Below are 16836 nucleotides of genomic sequence, written 5' to 3'. Positions count from 1 at the left end.
TTATCCATCCCTTAACTGTGTTCTTTGACAGGACTGGTTTATACAGCTGGGCCTTTGTTCAGCTTTGCGGGAAATACTACAGAACAGCAGAATATATGGCAGAACACCTATAAAGTGGTAGATGGTAAACACTCTGATCCTATGCAGGATTCTACCTTGAAAGTTTGCTTTTGTTTGATTAGCTTTTCTTTTAGGGATTTGTAAAGCGAACACCTTTAAAACTTTTGTGCTTTTTTGTAATGAAGATTTTATGGTGATATAGGAAAATTGATTGTGTTAATCAGTAAAATTTCTTACCAGGTATAATTTTAATAAACAGAACTGAAAGGCGCTCACCTATCTTACTGACTAAAATTTTAGTCTATAATTAGACATTTCTATTATAGAGACATACTATTTCAAAAAACATTTAACATGGTGTACACTTAGTCATCAAATTGACTAAAAAGAGAAAGCAAATAGGAAAAGGTATTGATTTCAAAAAGTTTATATAACATACTCTAAATTTTTTTTTTTAAGACAGAGTTTGTTAGTGACGTTACTCTTAGCCCAGTTTTTAATCTAGTGTAAACCTTATATTGGAAACCTCTTGTGTCTTTATACTAGTCATACCTTTATAAGAGTTTGATGAATTTCTTCTCTATAGTTTATGCTATATCTTTTGAATTTTTGTTTCAGAGGCATTAAACTGGTAGCCTTTACGTTCCTACTGAATAGTTTGTACCCATTTATAGAAAAGAGCTAACATTTCAAAGTCATCCATAGTGGCAGTATGAATCATACTTTTAAAGCATTCCCCCCCCCCAAAAAAAACAACAGGGAATGTGCTAAAACCAGAAAGATTAATGGGGGGAGAAGATAAACAGTTAAGACGTAAAATGAGTTTAGAGGTCAAGCTAGAAAAATAAGAAAGCTTATGGATTTAATTCATATTCATCCAAGCAAAGAAGCTTTGGCATGAAAGGGACCAATGAAGAGGCTCAGCATTCTTAGAACTTCAGCCATAGCTGCATCCTGCTGTTTTGGAGTTTGGGTTGATAGATGCTCATCATCTTTGGCACTGCACCCTTCCTTTTGGACTTCTCTTGATTATTACGCCAAATTCTTCATTTTGCCTGGAAGTTCAGAAAACTTGTCTTTGCCTAGTATGCCTGTCTCTCACATCAGAAGCTGCTGTTGTAGAAAAGATTTGTGCACTGTATGTGTGTTCTTTGCTGTCTCTTTTGAATATAATATAAATATTTTCCACTTTATTCATTTTTTTCAACAGCTGTTATAGAAACAGGCTGAAGCAAGTCTGTATGGAGTAGGGAAAAGAGAGTGAGTCCTCTTAATTGACCAGAATTGAGCAGAATCACATAAATTTTTTCTTGTTATTTGGATTCCAGCGAGGGTAGAGGTCATAATATTTTTCTTCATTGGACTTCTTAGACAGTCATTCTCAACAGATCTGATGCTGATATTCAGTACTACTTTTCGCTATGAGCCTCCTTTCTCATCTCTGCTAGGGAAAAAAAAAATCCCACACCATTCTCTAGAGGTTTGCTTTTGAAGGCTTAACTTGCTTGATTTCACAATGACCTATGAAAACAAAAGAAATTAAAACTAGACTGGTTACTTAATTATTTTTGTCATCGTTATTAGATCCTAAATAAATTAAACATGCCACAGATTTTATTTCAAGATGTACACCATGCTAAGAATAAGTCACTTTTGATTATAGAATAATTTGCTATTTATTTAGATTTAGCCAGTAATGTGAGAAGAGAGAGCAAGAGTGGGGGTGGACATTGTTAAGAGGAAGCTCAAATAAGGAGACAGAGAGGGAAGCTCAAAATAAGTACTTAATGATATTATTTTGGGAAAAAGACATATATCCTTGTGATTCTGCCATAGAGAGATTCTCCTGGGAGAGTCAAAATGACCAAGTTGTTAAAATAAGTGAAACTTTTTTTTTTTTACAGAGGTGTCAATATCATTAATCCTAAATAGATATTGCATCCTCCTTCAAATCAAATTGATTTTTGTTGACATGTGCACCTTACCTAAGGAGTTTTCTTCATAAATGAAAAACTGTATTCTTTTACTGTGGCTATCATAGATACAGTGAACAGGTTATTGCAAACATGTATATGTGTATATATATATATATATATATACACACACACATATATGTACATGTGAACATATGTAGACACTCTTACATCCTCATGAGGTGAACATGAAAACAATTGGCTGGCATTATTTTAGTAAGCAGTACTTGAGATTAGTACTACTCCCTGTAGTAGTAATGCTTAGAAATTCTTTCCCTTTGGTTTTTTCCTTTATTTTTATGGGTTAACAAATTGGAATGAGTTTGTTTACACTTCTTTATTTCTTCCTTCAAAATACACACAACTTTTAACCAAATAGTTTTGAATTCTATAGCAAGTAAAAATTGTTAGTGTATGTTATGATTAAATTAACATGGTCCTGTCTCATTGTTAAAGAGGTTCCATTTTAAAAAAAAAAAGAGTATTAATGTCAGTTAGTATCAGTAAATATCTTTTCTCTCCTCTTCCTCCTCCTTCTTCTCTTTCTCTTTTTCTTTCTGTCTCTCTCTCACACATACACAGGGCTGCCTAAATACACAAGACACAGGCTTCTCGACAAGGTCAAGGATGGAACAATAGGAATTGAATTAATCCCTGTTTCACAGCAGTTGTTCTGATAGAGAGTAAAAGAGATTGCCCTTCTCAGGTATTCTACAGACAGCTTTTAAAGATTACCTTCTTCAAGATATTGAGAATGGATATACATCTCCATGTTATTCTTTCAGTATTCTGTCCAGCTAAGTACAACCTGAAATTTATACATGTGGCAACCATGTGTCTCAGAAAAATCCAGCAGGCTTCTGATTTTTTTTAGATTTTCCTTATTTCTTTAACTCAAAGCGCACAATTACTTGTTAAACAGTCTGTCTCAGCTTTTGATTTAAAAAATGGTACTGTTGTTGTTGCTGTTACTTCTTAGTAATGAGAGTTTTACAACGTGTGTAGGAAGAGATAGTTTTTGTTAATCCCTAGATTTCCCCCTTTGCTCCTCTGTCTGTCCCAGGAATGGATCGTGTGGCTCCTCGGTGCTCAGCTTTCAGACTCATAAGGAGCCGAGCATCTGGGGAGACTCAGGAGGTGAGCACTTTCACGCTGACTCAGAGACCAGCCGTGTGACTCCAGCCTGGCGCTGTCACGCCTGGTTATGGAAAGGCAAGAACAATGCCTCCCTTGAGAAAGGGGAAAAAAAGTCTAGTGCAGTCACAATTTTGATGTAAAATTTAAATCATCCCTCCACATCCTGTGGACTTAGAGCTGTCAGAAAGGCAAAACTCATGCTCAAATGGAAAAAAGCTTTTTATTTCCTTAAAAAGTATACCCTCTCTAACTCTAATAACAAGTCTCAGAACCACAAATCTTAATGCTAGATTAGTCCAAATAATTTTTAAGTAATCAGAACAAAAAGACTTTATTTTTTAAACTGTAGGTAGCTCAAAGTTAAATGCTCTTTTTCTGTTTGTTTCTGATTAATGACAAATGCACAATACACAAATTTTAAAAAATCATAACAAATTAGTACTTTTTTTTCCTTTCATACTCATTAATTTGGTCATTTTACCTACAGTGTAAAAGGAATTTCTCTTCAACATTTAAAGGTCTTAGTCATTTTCTATCCTGTTTTAAGCAGATTGGCTGAACTTTAGTGTATCTGATGATTAAAAAGAATCTGATCAAATGTTTAATAGCTCAGATATAGGTGTTACTGTTTTTGAGATAAGGAAACAAAATTTTAGCAATTATCGAATAAGTCTAAGTTAGGGCTTTTTAAAGTACAAAATTCTTATTACCATATTCTAGTGCTATAAATGACAAACTTTTTGAGAATTTTTTAAAGAATCTAGAATTCTGTAAAAGCATTTACTATCTCTTGTCTTTATGAAAGTAACTGTACCTCAGATCCATAAAAGTTCACCTAACCAATTTTTTTCAGTCTTAAATAGACTTATACTGAACTGTATTTTTTCTAAGTATTAGAACATTATAGAATAATTAGAAGAGAGTTTAAATTTAATGCTTTTTATACCTTTTTATTTATCAGGAATACTTTTGTTTTAAGCACTTAATTTTAAAATAGTGCAATTAAAGCATAATATAGTGTTTTGGCTCCAGAGCCCAGCTTATTACATTACTCATAATAAATCAGTCTTCTATTTAGAAAATTTTCTTGGGGTCTTCATCTAATAACGTGTGGTCTAACTTTGGAGTTAGCTTTTAGTAATTACAATTAGTAAGACTGTAAAAGAAAGTAGGAAAGGAATCAAACTTTGAGTTCTGAATCATTGTAACCTGGAATTTTGCTGTCATAAACTGTTATTAAATGTTTACTTTTGGTATTTGTCTCTCTTGTTTAGGATACAAAAACAAATGGACATTTTGAAGTTTATTTTGCTGCAAACTTTAGGTCCATTTATTCAATTCTGAAATATATTTGTCCAACTAGTAAAGAAGAACTCATTTCTTTAAGATACTGACAAGAATTAAGTTCTATTTCTGAGTCCTCTCTAACTTCTGATGCATATTATTTTTCTCTTTCTTTTCCACACTTTCCTCAGAAATCTCTCTACCTCTTCATTTTTTTCTCTTCTTATCCTTTCCTCTTTCTCTGACTGGACAGGCTGGGAAAGTTATTCGGTAAGAGAGAAATGCTAGGAAAGAGAAGGCAGAAAGGTGGTGAAGCAGTTCAGAGTGGTGCTCTTCTTATCAGCAAGAAGGGATAGCATAAGGAGCTTCTTTGTCTCAATGCAGAGGGCATCTCAGGACCAAACATATGACAAGGTAAACATGGGAATCCACTTTGGTCACTTTGAAAGTTTTTTTGTGACTATGACATTTTTTAATTAACACATTTTTAAATATGGTTTAAACTTTTGTAACATTTATTTTTTGTAAATTCAAATTATATTTTAGAACACAATAAATTTATTCTTAAGTAGCAGTAGCTCAAAAATTGCTTTTGATTTTAGATTTCAGTGTTGTGGTAAATTTTGTTTGAAAATACTGGTAGAAATGAGTTTCTGGTGACATGTATAGTAAAGATTACAAGGGAATCTAGACTTCTTTATTACCCTGTGTCATCTGTTTTTATATTTATGTGAAATCTGTGTATCTCTTTCTGTTTATCGTGTATGCCAGGACCTGATGAACTTGTCCATGCTTCTAAATAACAATGTAATAAATGTGTTCTTTGTATATGGGTAGCAATGGGTAGAGAACATAGATTGGCCTGTTCGTAAGAGAAACTGATAGCAAAGAGGATTTACAGAAAAGAGAAGAAAAATGTTAACATTTGAAAGACTACATATTTACCACAAATACCTTTTCTAGCTAAAAGACTTTTGAATATTATTAATATATATGACAGACTTGGTTACAAAGTTTATATAGAATTTACAGAGTATACACAAAGCTGACTGTAAACCTAGTAGGAAGACGAAGATGTTCAAAACATGGAAGGGGAAAGAAAGGAATATACCATGAGATATGAAGAACCGTAGTTGAGATTTGTAGGTACAAAGTATGAAACTGATCTTTTTCTTTAATGAAATGACGTGCTAAGTTTGTGTAAATCTGTTTGTAAGGAGTGTTAGTCTTTTCATTGGTAAGTGGACAGGAGTCAAAATCTGTCCAATCACACTAAATGTCTATGTTGATTCCCCAGGTGGAATAGTTAAACATTCTATTAAGAAAAAAAATCTTTGAAAAACAATAGAGGTTAATTCCTTATCTTGAATAACCTTCTCACAGCAAGCTTAGTTACAAAAGCAACCAGGCAAGTAACCAGTCAAGTAAAGGTAAATATCCTCAACAAGTAGTTTAATTAGTAGAAAAACTTGGCATAACTTCTAGAAAAATAGTACTAATATAATCTTTGGATATGAACGATTACCAATTTTTATTGTATTTGTAATATTCCCTGTTTGTTATTCCCTTAAAAGAGGATTCATCCTTTCAAATATTTCAGTTGTTTTTGAAATGTTTTCTGTTTGCCATGCTTAAAATTTAACATGAGAGAATGGGTATTAAAAGGGAGTATTTAGGAGAGGAATCAATGGAAGTTTTAAATTAGATAGAGTCATGGTCCAGAATTTTTAAAGTTCATATTCAGAATGTTTAGTTTTGTAGAATCATTTAGAGAATAATTACATTTCTTCACGTATCACTTGATTTCTCTTTATTTGTCTTCTGTGCTCTATCCTTTTCATACACTGGTCTCCCAAAGTTGGACGGAGTGCAGAATTTAGATTTTCTCCCCCTCCCACTGCTCTATTTTCTGTTTTTCTCTTGGAGAGACAGCTTTGCTCTTGCACTGCTGTTTATTATAGTGTGAAGACTGAGTAGTGTAACAAAAGATAATTAACCATTTTTATGACTCAGTTTTATTTTTTATAGATCAAGACTAATAAGAGTATCAAATCAGAACATTGTGGAAGAAATCAATGACAAATAATTACAAGTATTGGTCAATGCTCTACCTGTGTTTAAAAGATTACAGTGACTTAGTTACTTCCACAGAAATAACTTTGGTTACACAGAAGTCCTCCATTTTCTGATTATCTGCTATTTCTTTTTTTTTTTTTGCTATTTCTTTTTAAAATTCTGCAGTCAACAAAGATTTATTTCCAAAATGAATTTAATATTTTCCTCCAAGCTGGCCTTCTTTCTAAAATATGTATTTTTCTTATTAGCAGTATCATTCTGTAAATCATAGTCAGTTAATCTGTTTATATTTGAATTATCTCACCCAAGCATTCCCCCTTCTCTGGTTTCCACCCTCAACCTTCTATCAGTTACTGATTTCTGAAAGACTTACTTCCTAGAATGTAATTTTGATTATGTTATTGTGTAGCTCAGCAGTCATCTCCAGTTTCCTTCTACCTCCAGTATCAATCTCATATTTGGTACAGCCGTTCATACTTGTTAGAATCTAAACAGAATCATTATCATCTGGTCCCTGCCTTTCACCTTTATCTGCTTTTATTCCTCATAGAATCTTCCGTTTGAACCAAACCATTCTACTCACTATCATGTATCATTCTATAAATTTCTTTAATTTGCTGATGTCATTTCTCTTATCTACAGTCCCCTCTTCTCTGTGTCTGTTTACACCTGACCTATCCTTCATTGCCCTGCTGAGTTCCTCTGATTTGTAGGAAGCATTCCCTGATTATTTTAAGCAGGGCATGCGTGCTAAGTTGCTTCAGTTGTGTCTGACTCTTTGTGACCCCATGGACGGTAGCCCACCAAACTCCTCTGACCATGGGGTTTTCCAGGCAAGAATACTAGAGTGGGTTGTCATGCCCTCCTCCAGGGAATCTTCCCAATCCAGTGATCAGACCCAAACATCTCCTGCATTGCAGGCGGATTCTTTACCAGTGAACCACCAGGGAAGCCCTTAAGCAGGACAGTATCTCTCTATTATCTATCCTCCATGCTGCTGCTAAGTCGCTTCAGTCGTGTCCCACTCTGTGTGACCCCATAGACGGCAGCCCACCAGGCTCTGCCATCCCTGGGATTCTCCAGACAAGAACACTGGAGTGGGTTGCCATTTCTTTCTTGCCATGAAAGTGAAAAGTGAAAGTGAAGTCGCTCAGTCGTGTCCAACTCTTCGCAACCCCATGGACCGCAGCCCCGTCACCAGGCTCCTCCGTCCATGGGATTTTCCAGGCAAGAGTGGGGTGCCTTTACCTTCTCCAATCCTCCATAGTACTCATAATAAAAAATCATTTACCTTAAATTATTCTTTCTTGATTTCTTAAATGATGTTGCTATCTGTAGGCATATGATAGTCTTTCCATAAATGTGTTTCTGTGAATGAATGAGTGAATTGCTGACTATATGTCTTCTATTTTCATCTACACTGTACTTCTTTAAAAGTAAACCAGAAGCGTCTTTGTATCTTAAGTTACCTGTTTCCCCTGTAACACAAAGTTAACTTTCCTGGCACAAAATAGACACTCTGACCATTCATTTACACATAGAAAAATACATTGAGTGACAACTATGTGCTAGGAATTATGTAGTTATATAATTAATTGTAACTCATTCAGTATAGCAGATTATACTATTTAGGGAAAAAATACAGAACAATTTGGAAAGATTTTTGTTCAGCTCAGAAAAATCACATGAAATGATCATCAGTAGACCTGTGTTTACTAAAATCTTGTTTTCCAGTAATAGATACTAATAAGAAAAAGAAAAATAATTAAATTGTTGAATCAATGTCTTAGGTGATACCGATGTTCAGTTTTTTTAAGTGGTCTACTAGCAAGAGTTAATGATACTGTCTGAGGTGGGGAAAAGTCATTTCATGTATGGTGGTTGGGGCAGGTTTTAATAAGAGCTGGGATTTTAGTTTGTTCTTTCTAGATTTTTAAAAATATTTTTATACATAACTGTAAACCTTAAAAGAAATACTATTATCATTCTAAAAGAATAACCAGTAGAAGGCACTGCTTCCTAGGACTTTGTCTCTGAATTAACTAGTCAAAGGTTAAAATGTTTAGAGAAAAACAGAAACTTTAAAGGGTAACTGTTATACACAGAAAGCACTTACCAATCTGAATCTTCCATTTTGTGCTTGGTCCGTATACAAATTTCTTTGACTTTGTACATATCGTTTTCTAGAAAAATTGCAGCAAAGAACATTTGCTAAGCAGATAAGAGTTAAATTTAAAGCAGTAAGTAGATGAGATTCTTCAGTAACAGACCTGTTAATAATTAACACTGTAGCATTTTTTATAAAGTTACTTCAATTTTATAGTATTTTATTTATTGCATTTTAAAAAGAACTATAGGGTTTTTTTTTTTCCACAAGTACTTGAAACCTAAATAAGCAAGGTCTACCAAATCCTCTACATAGAATTATTAAAAAGAAATTGAGTGTTATCACCGAGCTGGATTTCTTTTTTTTCTGATATTAGAGCATTTTCTAAGCTTACATGTCCTGTAAGTCTGGCTCTTACAACCATCTACAGTTAGAGAATAGTAAGATAGTTACTGGTTTTCAGTAGTAGATTTCATTAAACACACATTAATTGAGAGACCGCTGCATTCAGAAAGGATTTTAAGTCCTGAGTAAGGAGCTGTGGACAAAACTAAAGTCTTCCTTCTTCAGTCTTACAGTGGGGAAGACAGATAAACAAAGAAAATAATTAAAATACTGCAGGTGATAAATGCTTGGAGATGATGTTGGAGCAGAAAACTAAATGAGATGAGGGAATAAGAAAATGTGTAAATGGGTTGGGAGGACTTCAGGTTGAGAAAATCCCTAGTATGAAAAAATATATTTCAGGTAGTGGTGAATTAGTTTTCTGTGGCTTTTGTAACAAATTATCAGAAGTTTAGTGACTTAAACTATACAAATTATTGTATACAAACTATTCACTTAACTTTTCTAGAGGTCAGAAGTCTTATAGTCAAGGTGTTGGCAAAGCCCATTCTTCCTAGAGGTTCTGGGGGAAATCTGTTTCATGGCCTTTTATAATTTTTTAGAGGCCGCCTGTGTTCTCCGGCTTGTGATTGCATAGTCCATTTTCAAAGTCCCGCATAGTATCTTCCTATCACTCTCTCTGACTCTGATGGTCCTGCCTCCCTCCTTTGTAAGGACCTTTATGATTACTTTGGGTCCACTCACAATATCCAGAATAATCTCATTATGCCAAGTTCTTAATTATATTTACAAAGTCCCTTTTGCCTTGTAAGGTAACATATTCACTGGTTTCAGAGATTAGAGTTTGGGCATCTTGGGTGGGAGGTATTATTCTGACTTGCACAAATAACAAATAGCACATGTTAAGTGCACATTAGAATCACCTGGAAGCCTTAGAAATTTCTGATAAGCTGTGTGCATTCCAAAACCAATAGCATCAGAATATCTGGCAGTGAGACTCAGGCAGCAGTAGTTTTTATACCTCTCCTTGTAAATCACTGCAGATGGTGATTGCAGCCATGAAATTAAAAGATGCTTACTCCTTGGAAGGAAAGTTATGACCGACCTAGACAGCATACTAAAAAGCAGAGACATTACTTTGTCAACAAAGGTCTGTCTAGTCAAGGCTATGGTTTTACCAATGGTCATGTGTGGATGTGAGAGTTGGACTATAAAGAAAGCTGAGTGCCGAAGAATTGATGCTTTTGAACTGTGGTGTTGGTGAAGACTCTTGAGAGTCCCTTGGACTGCAAGGAGATCCAACCAGTCCATCCTAAAGGAGATCAGTCCTGGGTGTTCATTGGAAGGACTGATGTTGAAGCTGAAACTCCACTACTTCAGCCACCTGATGCGAAGAGCTGACTCATTTGAAAAGACCCTGATGCTAGGAAAGATTGAGGGCCGGAGGAGAAGGGGACAACAGCAGATGAGATGGTTGGATGGCATCACTGACTCAATGGACATGGGTTTGGGTAAACTCTGGGGGTTGGTGATGGACAGAGAGGCCTGGCGTGCTATGGTTCATGGGGTCACAAAGACTCAGACACGGCTGAGTGACTGAACTGAACTGAACTGAACAGATGTAATTCCAATGTGTATTCAAAATTGAGAATGTGAGTTTGAGCAAACTCTGGAAGATAGTGAAGGAGAGGGAAGCCTGGCATGCCTCAGTCCATGGGGTTGCAAAAAATTGGACACAACTTGGCAACTGAACAACAAACAGTTCATAAATTTTTTAAAGCAGAGACCCTGAGTTGCATTTTTTTATTCCCATTAGATAATAGTCGTATACATAGTAAGCAGTGAGTAAAGGGTTGATGATATAAAGATTCCTTTCTGTCCTGGAATTAGACATCACTTCTTTGGAGAAGATTTTCTTGTCCACACACAAGGAAGTGAGTTAAAGACTACTTTATGAACTGTAATAGTCATTGTTATAGTTATAAATGAACTGTATAGTTATAAACTAACTCCAGAAGTTAGTATTACACTTGATTATAATTGTTAGTCTCATGTCACTTTCTCTGAAGTCTGAGTTTTGTTCCTTGTCCATCTCGCACTTACCACAGGAATGACAAAAAGCATCTCTGAATGAATATAGAAGAGCATGCCCCAGCCTAGATCCTCAAGTTATTCTAAGGTGTTCTTGTACTGTAACATAGACATGTAGTGCAAGCTGAAGGATTGGAATCCTACATATCCCAGATGGACAACACATGGAAATTTTCAGTGCCACCTTAATGATTTTTTCAAAATTGAGACTTTAATCTATCCAAAATAAAACCCTTTGGTAGACGAAAAAATTCAAGAATTTAGTGGTATTGGTTATTTTGTAATCAGTAGTTTTAGAACTACAAGAGTCAAACACATAATACAACCAACAGACTATTAACTCTTAACATAATTTGTGTATTTTGTTTTGCTTCTGTCTCGTTTTCCAGCCTATTACTAAACTATAACCATAGTCATTATTATTCTAGTACTTTAAAACATCTTTAAGAAATCTTTTACCTGAGCTTCATAACAATACTCTTATAAGTCCAACACATTTAAGAACATTCTATAAGTCTCTAAAAATGGAATTGAAATAAACCTAAAATATATAATATTTTAGAATCAGTTGATTTTTAGCACCATGATGCCTCGGTATTTTAGACCTTATAATTTTTTCTCTATAACATGATATGTATGTGGAGAGACTGTTGTCCAATTAGGTGGAAAAATAGTTTAGATATTGAGAGAACTAGAAGTTTTGAGAATAGCAGTATCTTAACTATCTCTATTTTATATACCTTTTTTATCTACTTTAAGACTTTTAATTTTCATAGTCATTATTAATAATGATATTAATAAAGTAGAAGTCAGCAAAAAGGTAATGCCTTCTGAAAGTCATAGAATTGTATTAACTAGCCAGCTGGCCACTAAATAAGCCATCTGATATAGTTTTCTTTTTGATAACCCAGAAACTGACTCTTGCTAATAGCCTGAAATTTTCAGACAGTTAAGAGACTGACTGTATTTAAGACTGGGGTAGGCACCAAAATACCAGTTTGTTAATTCCAGTAAGAATAGTAATCCCACACAGACCATAAATAATATAATTTGTATAATAAATGAATAAAATTGTAGTCAAGTTTCATGTGAAACCAAGAAATAAAAATCTCTTTATTGATTTAATGTGATAAATCACTTGTCAAAGACTTTGTGTATTTAAGTATGTTCTGTCACCTCATTCCCTTTATGGGAATCAGAAGTTTGCTTGGACACAGGGAGCTCAAATCTGGTGCTCTGTGACAACCTAGAGGGGTGGGATGAGGTGGGAGGTGGGAGGGAGGGTCGAGAGGGAAGGAGCTACATATCCCCATGGCTGATTCATGTTGATGTATGGCAGAAACCAAATATAATATTGTAAGTCAATTATCCTTCAATTAAAAGTAAATGATTTTTTTCAAAAAAGTTTACTTGAGTAACATAGAAACAATACAGTGGGAGTTAAATATCTCTAGTGTTAAGTTATCATATAAAGTTTAATCTGTCAATTTGGGGATAGATTAAGTGTCCCCAGTGAGACTAAGAGCTTCCCTCATAGCTCAGTTGGTAAAGAATCCGCCTGCAAAGAAGGAGAAACGGCTTTGATTCCTAGGTCGGGAAGATCCACTGGAGAAGGGATAGACTAACCACTCCAATATTCTTGTGCTTCCCTTGTGGCTCAGCTGGTAAAGAATCTGCCTGCAATGTGGAAGACCTGGGTTTGATCCCTGGGTTGGGAAGATCCCCTGGAGAAGGGAAAGGCTACGCACTCCAGTTTTCTGGCCTGGAGAAGTACATGGATTGTATAGTCCCTGGGGTCACAGAGTCAGACACGACTGAACGACTTTCACTTCACCACTTTAATGAGACTCAGTCTTTTCTAAGTGTTAATCCCAGGCCCTTGTTCTTTCTACATACTTAGAGTATACCTGGGGTAAACCTTAGTAATGAGACCAGAAATAGTTAAAGATACCTGAAATGTGCTGGCCCAGTCTGCTTCTCCTTTAAACAGTGCTTGGTAACCACTACTATTTCCTTTCTTTTCTCTGTTCTTCTGCTGATCAAGACTTCTGCCAATAATATTTTTTTCTTTAACACTTGATAACACATTTGATCAGTTTATTATCAAGTATGACTAACCAGGGAGCATTTCTCTATTGGAGACTGTGTATCATATCCAGTGTTGATTTTACAGTTTAACTCTTAGGAGGCAATCTGCATTGTCATTTTTGAGTTTTTGTTCTTGTTGTTGCCATTGCTTTTGTGTTTTTGAGGGCGGTGGGTCACACTGTAGTATTAAAGGTAGTGAAATAAACAGCAGTATTTTTTACTGAGCGTCTGCTCTGAGCAAAATGCTCTGTAAGCCATTTTTCATGCAGAACATAGTTCATTCTGAAAGTATTACAGGTGGATATTACATCTCATTTTAAAGATGAGTAAACTGAAATAGAGATTAAAGTAAATCTCACAGCTAGTAAGTAGCAGAATCAGTGTTTTATTTTGTGTTTGTCTGATTCCACAGCCTTTATTTTTTTCTACTCTGCTATTATATCTTCAGAGAATATATCCAGACAATATATACACTTGTCTTTCAAAACTTCTAACACTAAGAATATCATCATTCAACAAAGATTAGAGCCCTCTCATTTGGTAGTATATTTTAAATTTAAAAATCAGTGATACATATAAATGAAGTGATGTGGCAGTTAGTTCAGACTTTCCTGTCTCCTGTATCAGTGGTATAGAAAAAGAATGGATGATTTTGTAAACACTAATTGTTGAACAAAAATTAGAGTGTTTTTCAAGGTCAAATCAAGTTGTAAATACCAGACCTTTTTTTTAATTAAAAATTTTAACTCTATTCTTCTTCCATGAAAAATTTAAAGAAAAGAAAATGTATCTTATATTTCACTAAACATATTTGACATTTATTTTTAACCTCTGATAACAGTCTCAATCACACTCAAGTACAAAAAAAAATATAAGTGTATTATCATATAGCCATTAGCTTGTCAAAACAAAACATGCTTATTTAATTTATTTTTTCTTTGCTCAGGTATTATAAGGAAAAAATAAGTCTGAGAATTCACAGCTAAATATTTCATGAAACCGTGGAAATAAAATTGAAATATTTTTATATTCTTACCTTTTTTTTTGGCTACCTATAAATTTTATATTCGAACTAAAAGTCAAAATTGGGTGACTTGGGGATATGAGAGAGAAAAGTCCTTAAATATTTGAGGATTAACAGTGATTGTAAAATTTCTTCAGTTCTTAATAAGCTTTAAACAAATATCAAACTTTTTGTTCTGTGACCTGAGGTTTGCCAATAACCAATATTTCTACATTTTACAATGATCTTACTTTTAATGTAATTTTTTATAATGACAGTCTTTCATTTACTTTGTTTATTCTTTGGTGAAAAAATTTTTAGTTATTTCCCTTCTTTTAACTGCCAACAGTATTTGCTATTCATGGATGTTCTGTCTTCAATAAGGTCTATCGACGTGTAAAATGAGATGGGTATTTTTCTTTCCTTTAAAATGGAATGGTCTTTCATTATGCAGTGTTCTTAGGTGAATTCTCTTGTTTAAGAAGCCAGAATACAAGAGAGTGCTATATTAGTGTATTATTCTCACAACAAACAAGCACTGTTCTGTTGCTACCTGCTTGGCCATTGTTTCTGATTGTGTGTGCTTTGCAGTGGTATTTGGATGGTTTCCTGCTCTCTGCCAGCACAAAAAGGCATTTCTGTTACAATGGCCCCTAACCACACAATGACGGCATTAAGGATTTATGTGGAGGTTTCATTATTTTCTCCTCTTTTGTTCCTTCCAGGATGTCTTCCAAGCGACCAGCCTCTCCGTATGGGGAAGCAGATGGAGAGGTAGCCATGGTGACAAGCAGACAGAAAGTGGAAGAAGAGGAGAGTGACGGGCTCCCCGCCTTTCACCTTCCCTTGCATGTGAGTTTTCCCAACAAGCCTCACTCTGAGGAATTTCAGCCAGTTTCTCTGCTGACGCAAGAGACTTGTGGCCATAGGACTCCCACTTCTCAGCACAATACAATGGTAGGTTTCTCATGGTCTATTGTGCCTACACTCACTTTGTGACCAATCTGCTCCTCTAGTAGTTTGGCTTCAGTCCTATGCTTTGTAATTATCATCTACTTAATAATCACACACAAGATTCACTCCTAACATCTTAGAATTCTTTGTAAGTACATTGATTCCAGCAGGGAGTATACTTAAACTGTTTTTGTTTGGTTTGGTTTTTGTTTTTCAAGAATTCTGCTTTTGAGATGCTCCCAACTTAATTAGTGGAAAAAACATAATCTAAGAATAATATGAACATGTTTAAAATTAGTCCTCAAGAAAGTTAGCTATCTTTATATTTCTGATAAAGAGATATATTTCTAATAAAGAGTAATAAAACTCTAATAATTTTTCCAGATAGAGCTATAGCATTTTTTGAGTAATTCCACCATGATAAATCAGGGTGTTTTTTTTTTTTTCTTTCAATTTTTGCTTCCCTCAGATTAGGTTCCAATATTTCTTACAGTATTGGGAATATTACAGAAGTGCATGTTTCATAGAGACAATACATTTCTGATGTAATTGCACTAATTCCTAACTCAGTCCCATTCACTCTGTTGCTTTGATAATTCAGTAATTCCCTTGTACATCCTATTCTAGAATTTGCGGCTCTGGATAATTTATTTGGCCCCTGCTCCTGGGGTCTGGATCACCGCAGAAAATTAGGAAGCCATGGTTTCACGGATGAGAGGGAGAAGACAGCATAGTATCTTTGGCTGAAGCTTAAACAGAAGACCCACACACAAATAAATAAGGCCTTTAGGTTCTTCTTAGGAACTTAAATGCACAGAAACAGCAGGCTGGCAAGGTAGCCTGGCACTTAGCTGCCAGTCAAGCCACCTTGCCTTTTCAACGTGACTTCTTGGGTGGGTATCACATTATTTGTGGCCCTTCTTCCACTTCAAGGATGCCAGTGCTGTTAATTTGAACCAGGTCACATCAACAAAAATATTTCTTCATACATTCTCATATCTTTCAAAAAAAGGCTCTGATTCTGTTAAATCTTTATTTTATTTATTTATTTATTTTTTTGTGGGGTGGTGGGACTTCTCTAGGAAATGATTACACACCATAAATGTGTTTGGTACTGAAATACACCCACTTGTTTATGTAATTGAATTAATGGATATAGAATTAAACCAACAAGAAGAATCAGATTCTCTTCTAATATCCGTGAAATAAACACTGTTCTTTGATAATTCACATTAGATTTAAATACTTCCATTCAAACTTGAATCCTCAAAGGCAGAATTTCTCTGAGTATTTTTGACTGTGTGCCAAAATTTTCTTACCAAGAAGAATGTTTTAGCTAACTCTTATATAGTACTCTTACAGATGTGTTGTTTCAAGCACATGACATGTATTAAATTCATTTAACCATCACAGTAATTCAATGAAGTGTTATCATTAATCCCATTTTACAGGTGAGGAGGAAACTGAGGCACAGTGGGTCTAAGTAGTTTACTCCAGATCACAGCTAGTAAGTGGGAGAACCAGAGTTTACCCAGATGTTTGGATTTCGTGCTTTTAAATTTTATAAGCTCTTCACAATTATGCACACACATTTAATATTCTGATAATCTCTTATTTGTCAAGTTAAATCATACTATCCATAATTCCTCCATCTTTCCCCTCTACTATGAGTTCATGTTAGTAATGTGCAATGATATAACTTCTTGGCCTCCTTCACA

At 34.8% G+C, this 16836-nt stretch overlaps 1 protein-coding gene across 13 annotated transcripts in view; it reads left to right on the top strand.

Annotated features, from left to right (window-relative positions):
- SOX5 (SRY-box transcription factor 5) overlaps positions 1–16836 on the top strand; it is a 1090001-nt gene that overhangs the window by 694989 nt on the left and 378176 nt on the right. For 11 of the 13 annotated variants that reach the window (XM_070453774.1, XM_070453776.1, XM_070453775.1 and 8 more), the window contains one exon: positions 14890–15121. In XM_070453774.1, coding sequence (XP_070309875.1) covers positions 14891–15121 — 231 coding nt within the window. In that variant the 5' untranslated portion in view covers position 14890. The remainder of the gene's footprint in view (positions 1–14889; positions 15122–16836) is intronic. The other 2 variants (XM_070453783.1, XM_070453782.1) reach the window with 1 other exon arrangement.

This window comes from Odocoileus virginianus, chromosome 23 (genome assembly GCF_023699985.2).
Source record: "Odocoileus virginianus isolate 20LAN1187 ecotype Illinois chromosome 23, Ovbor_1.2, whole genome shotgun sequence".
Lineage (NCBI taxonomy): Eukaryota > Metazoa > Chordata > Mammalia > Artiodactyla > Cervidae > Odocoileus > Odocoileus virginianus.
Note: the sequence above shows the minus strand (reverse complement) of the source record. Positions and strands in the feature narration are given on the sequence as shown.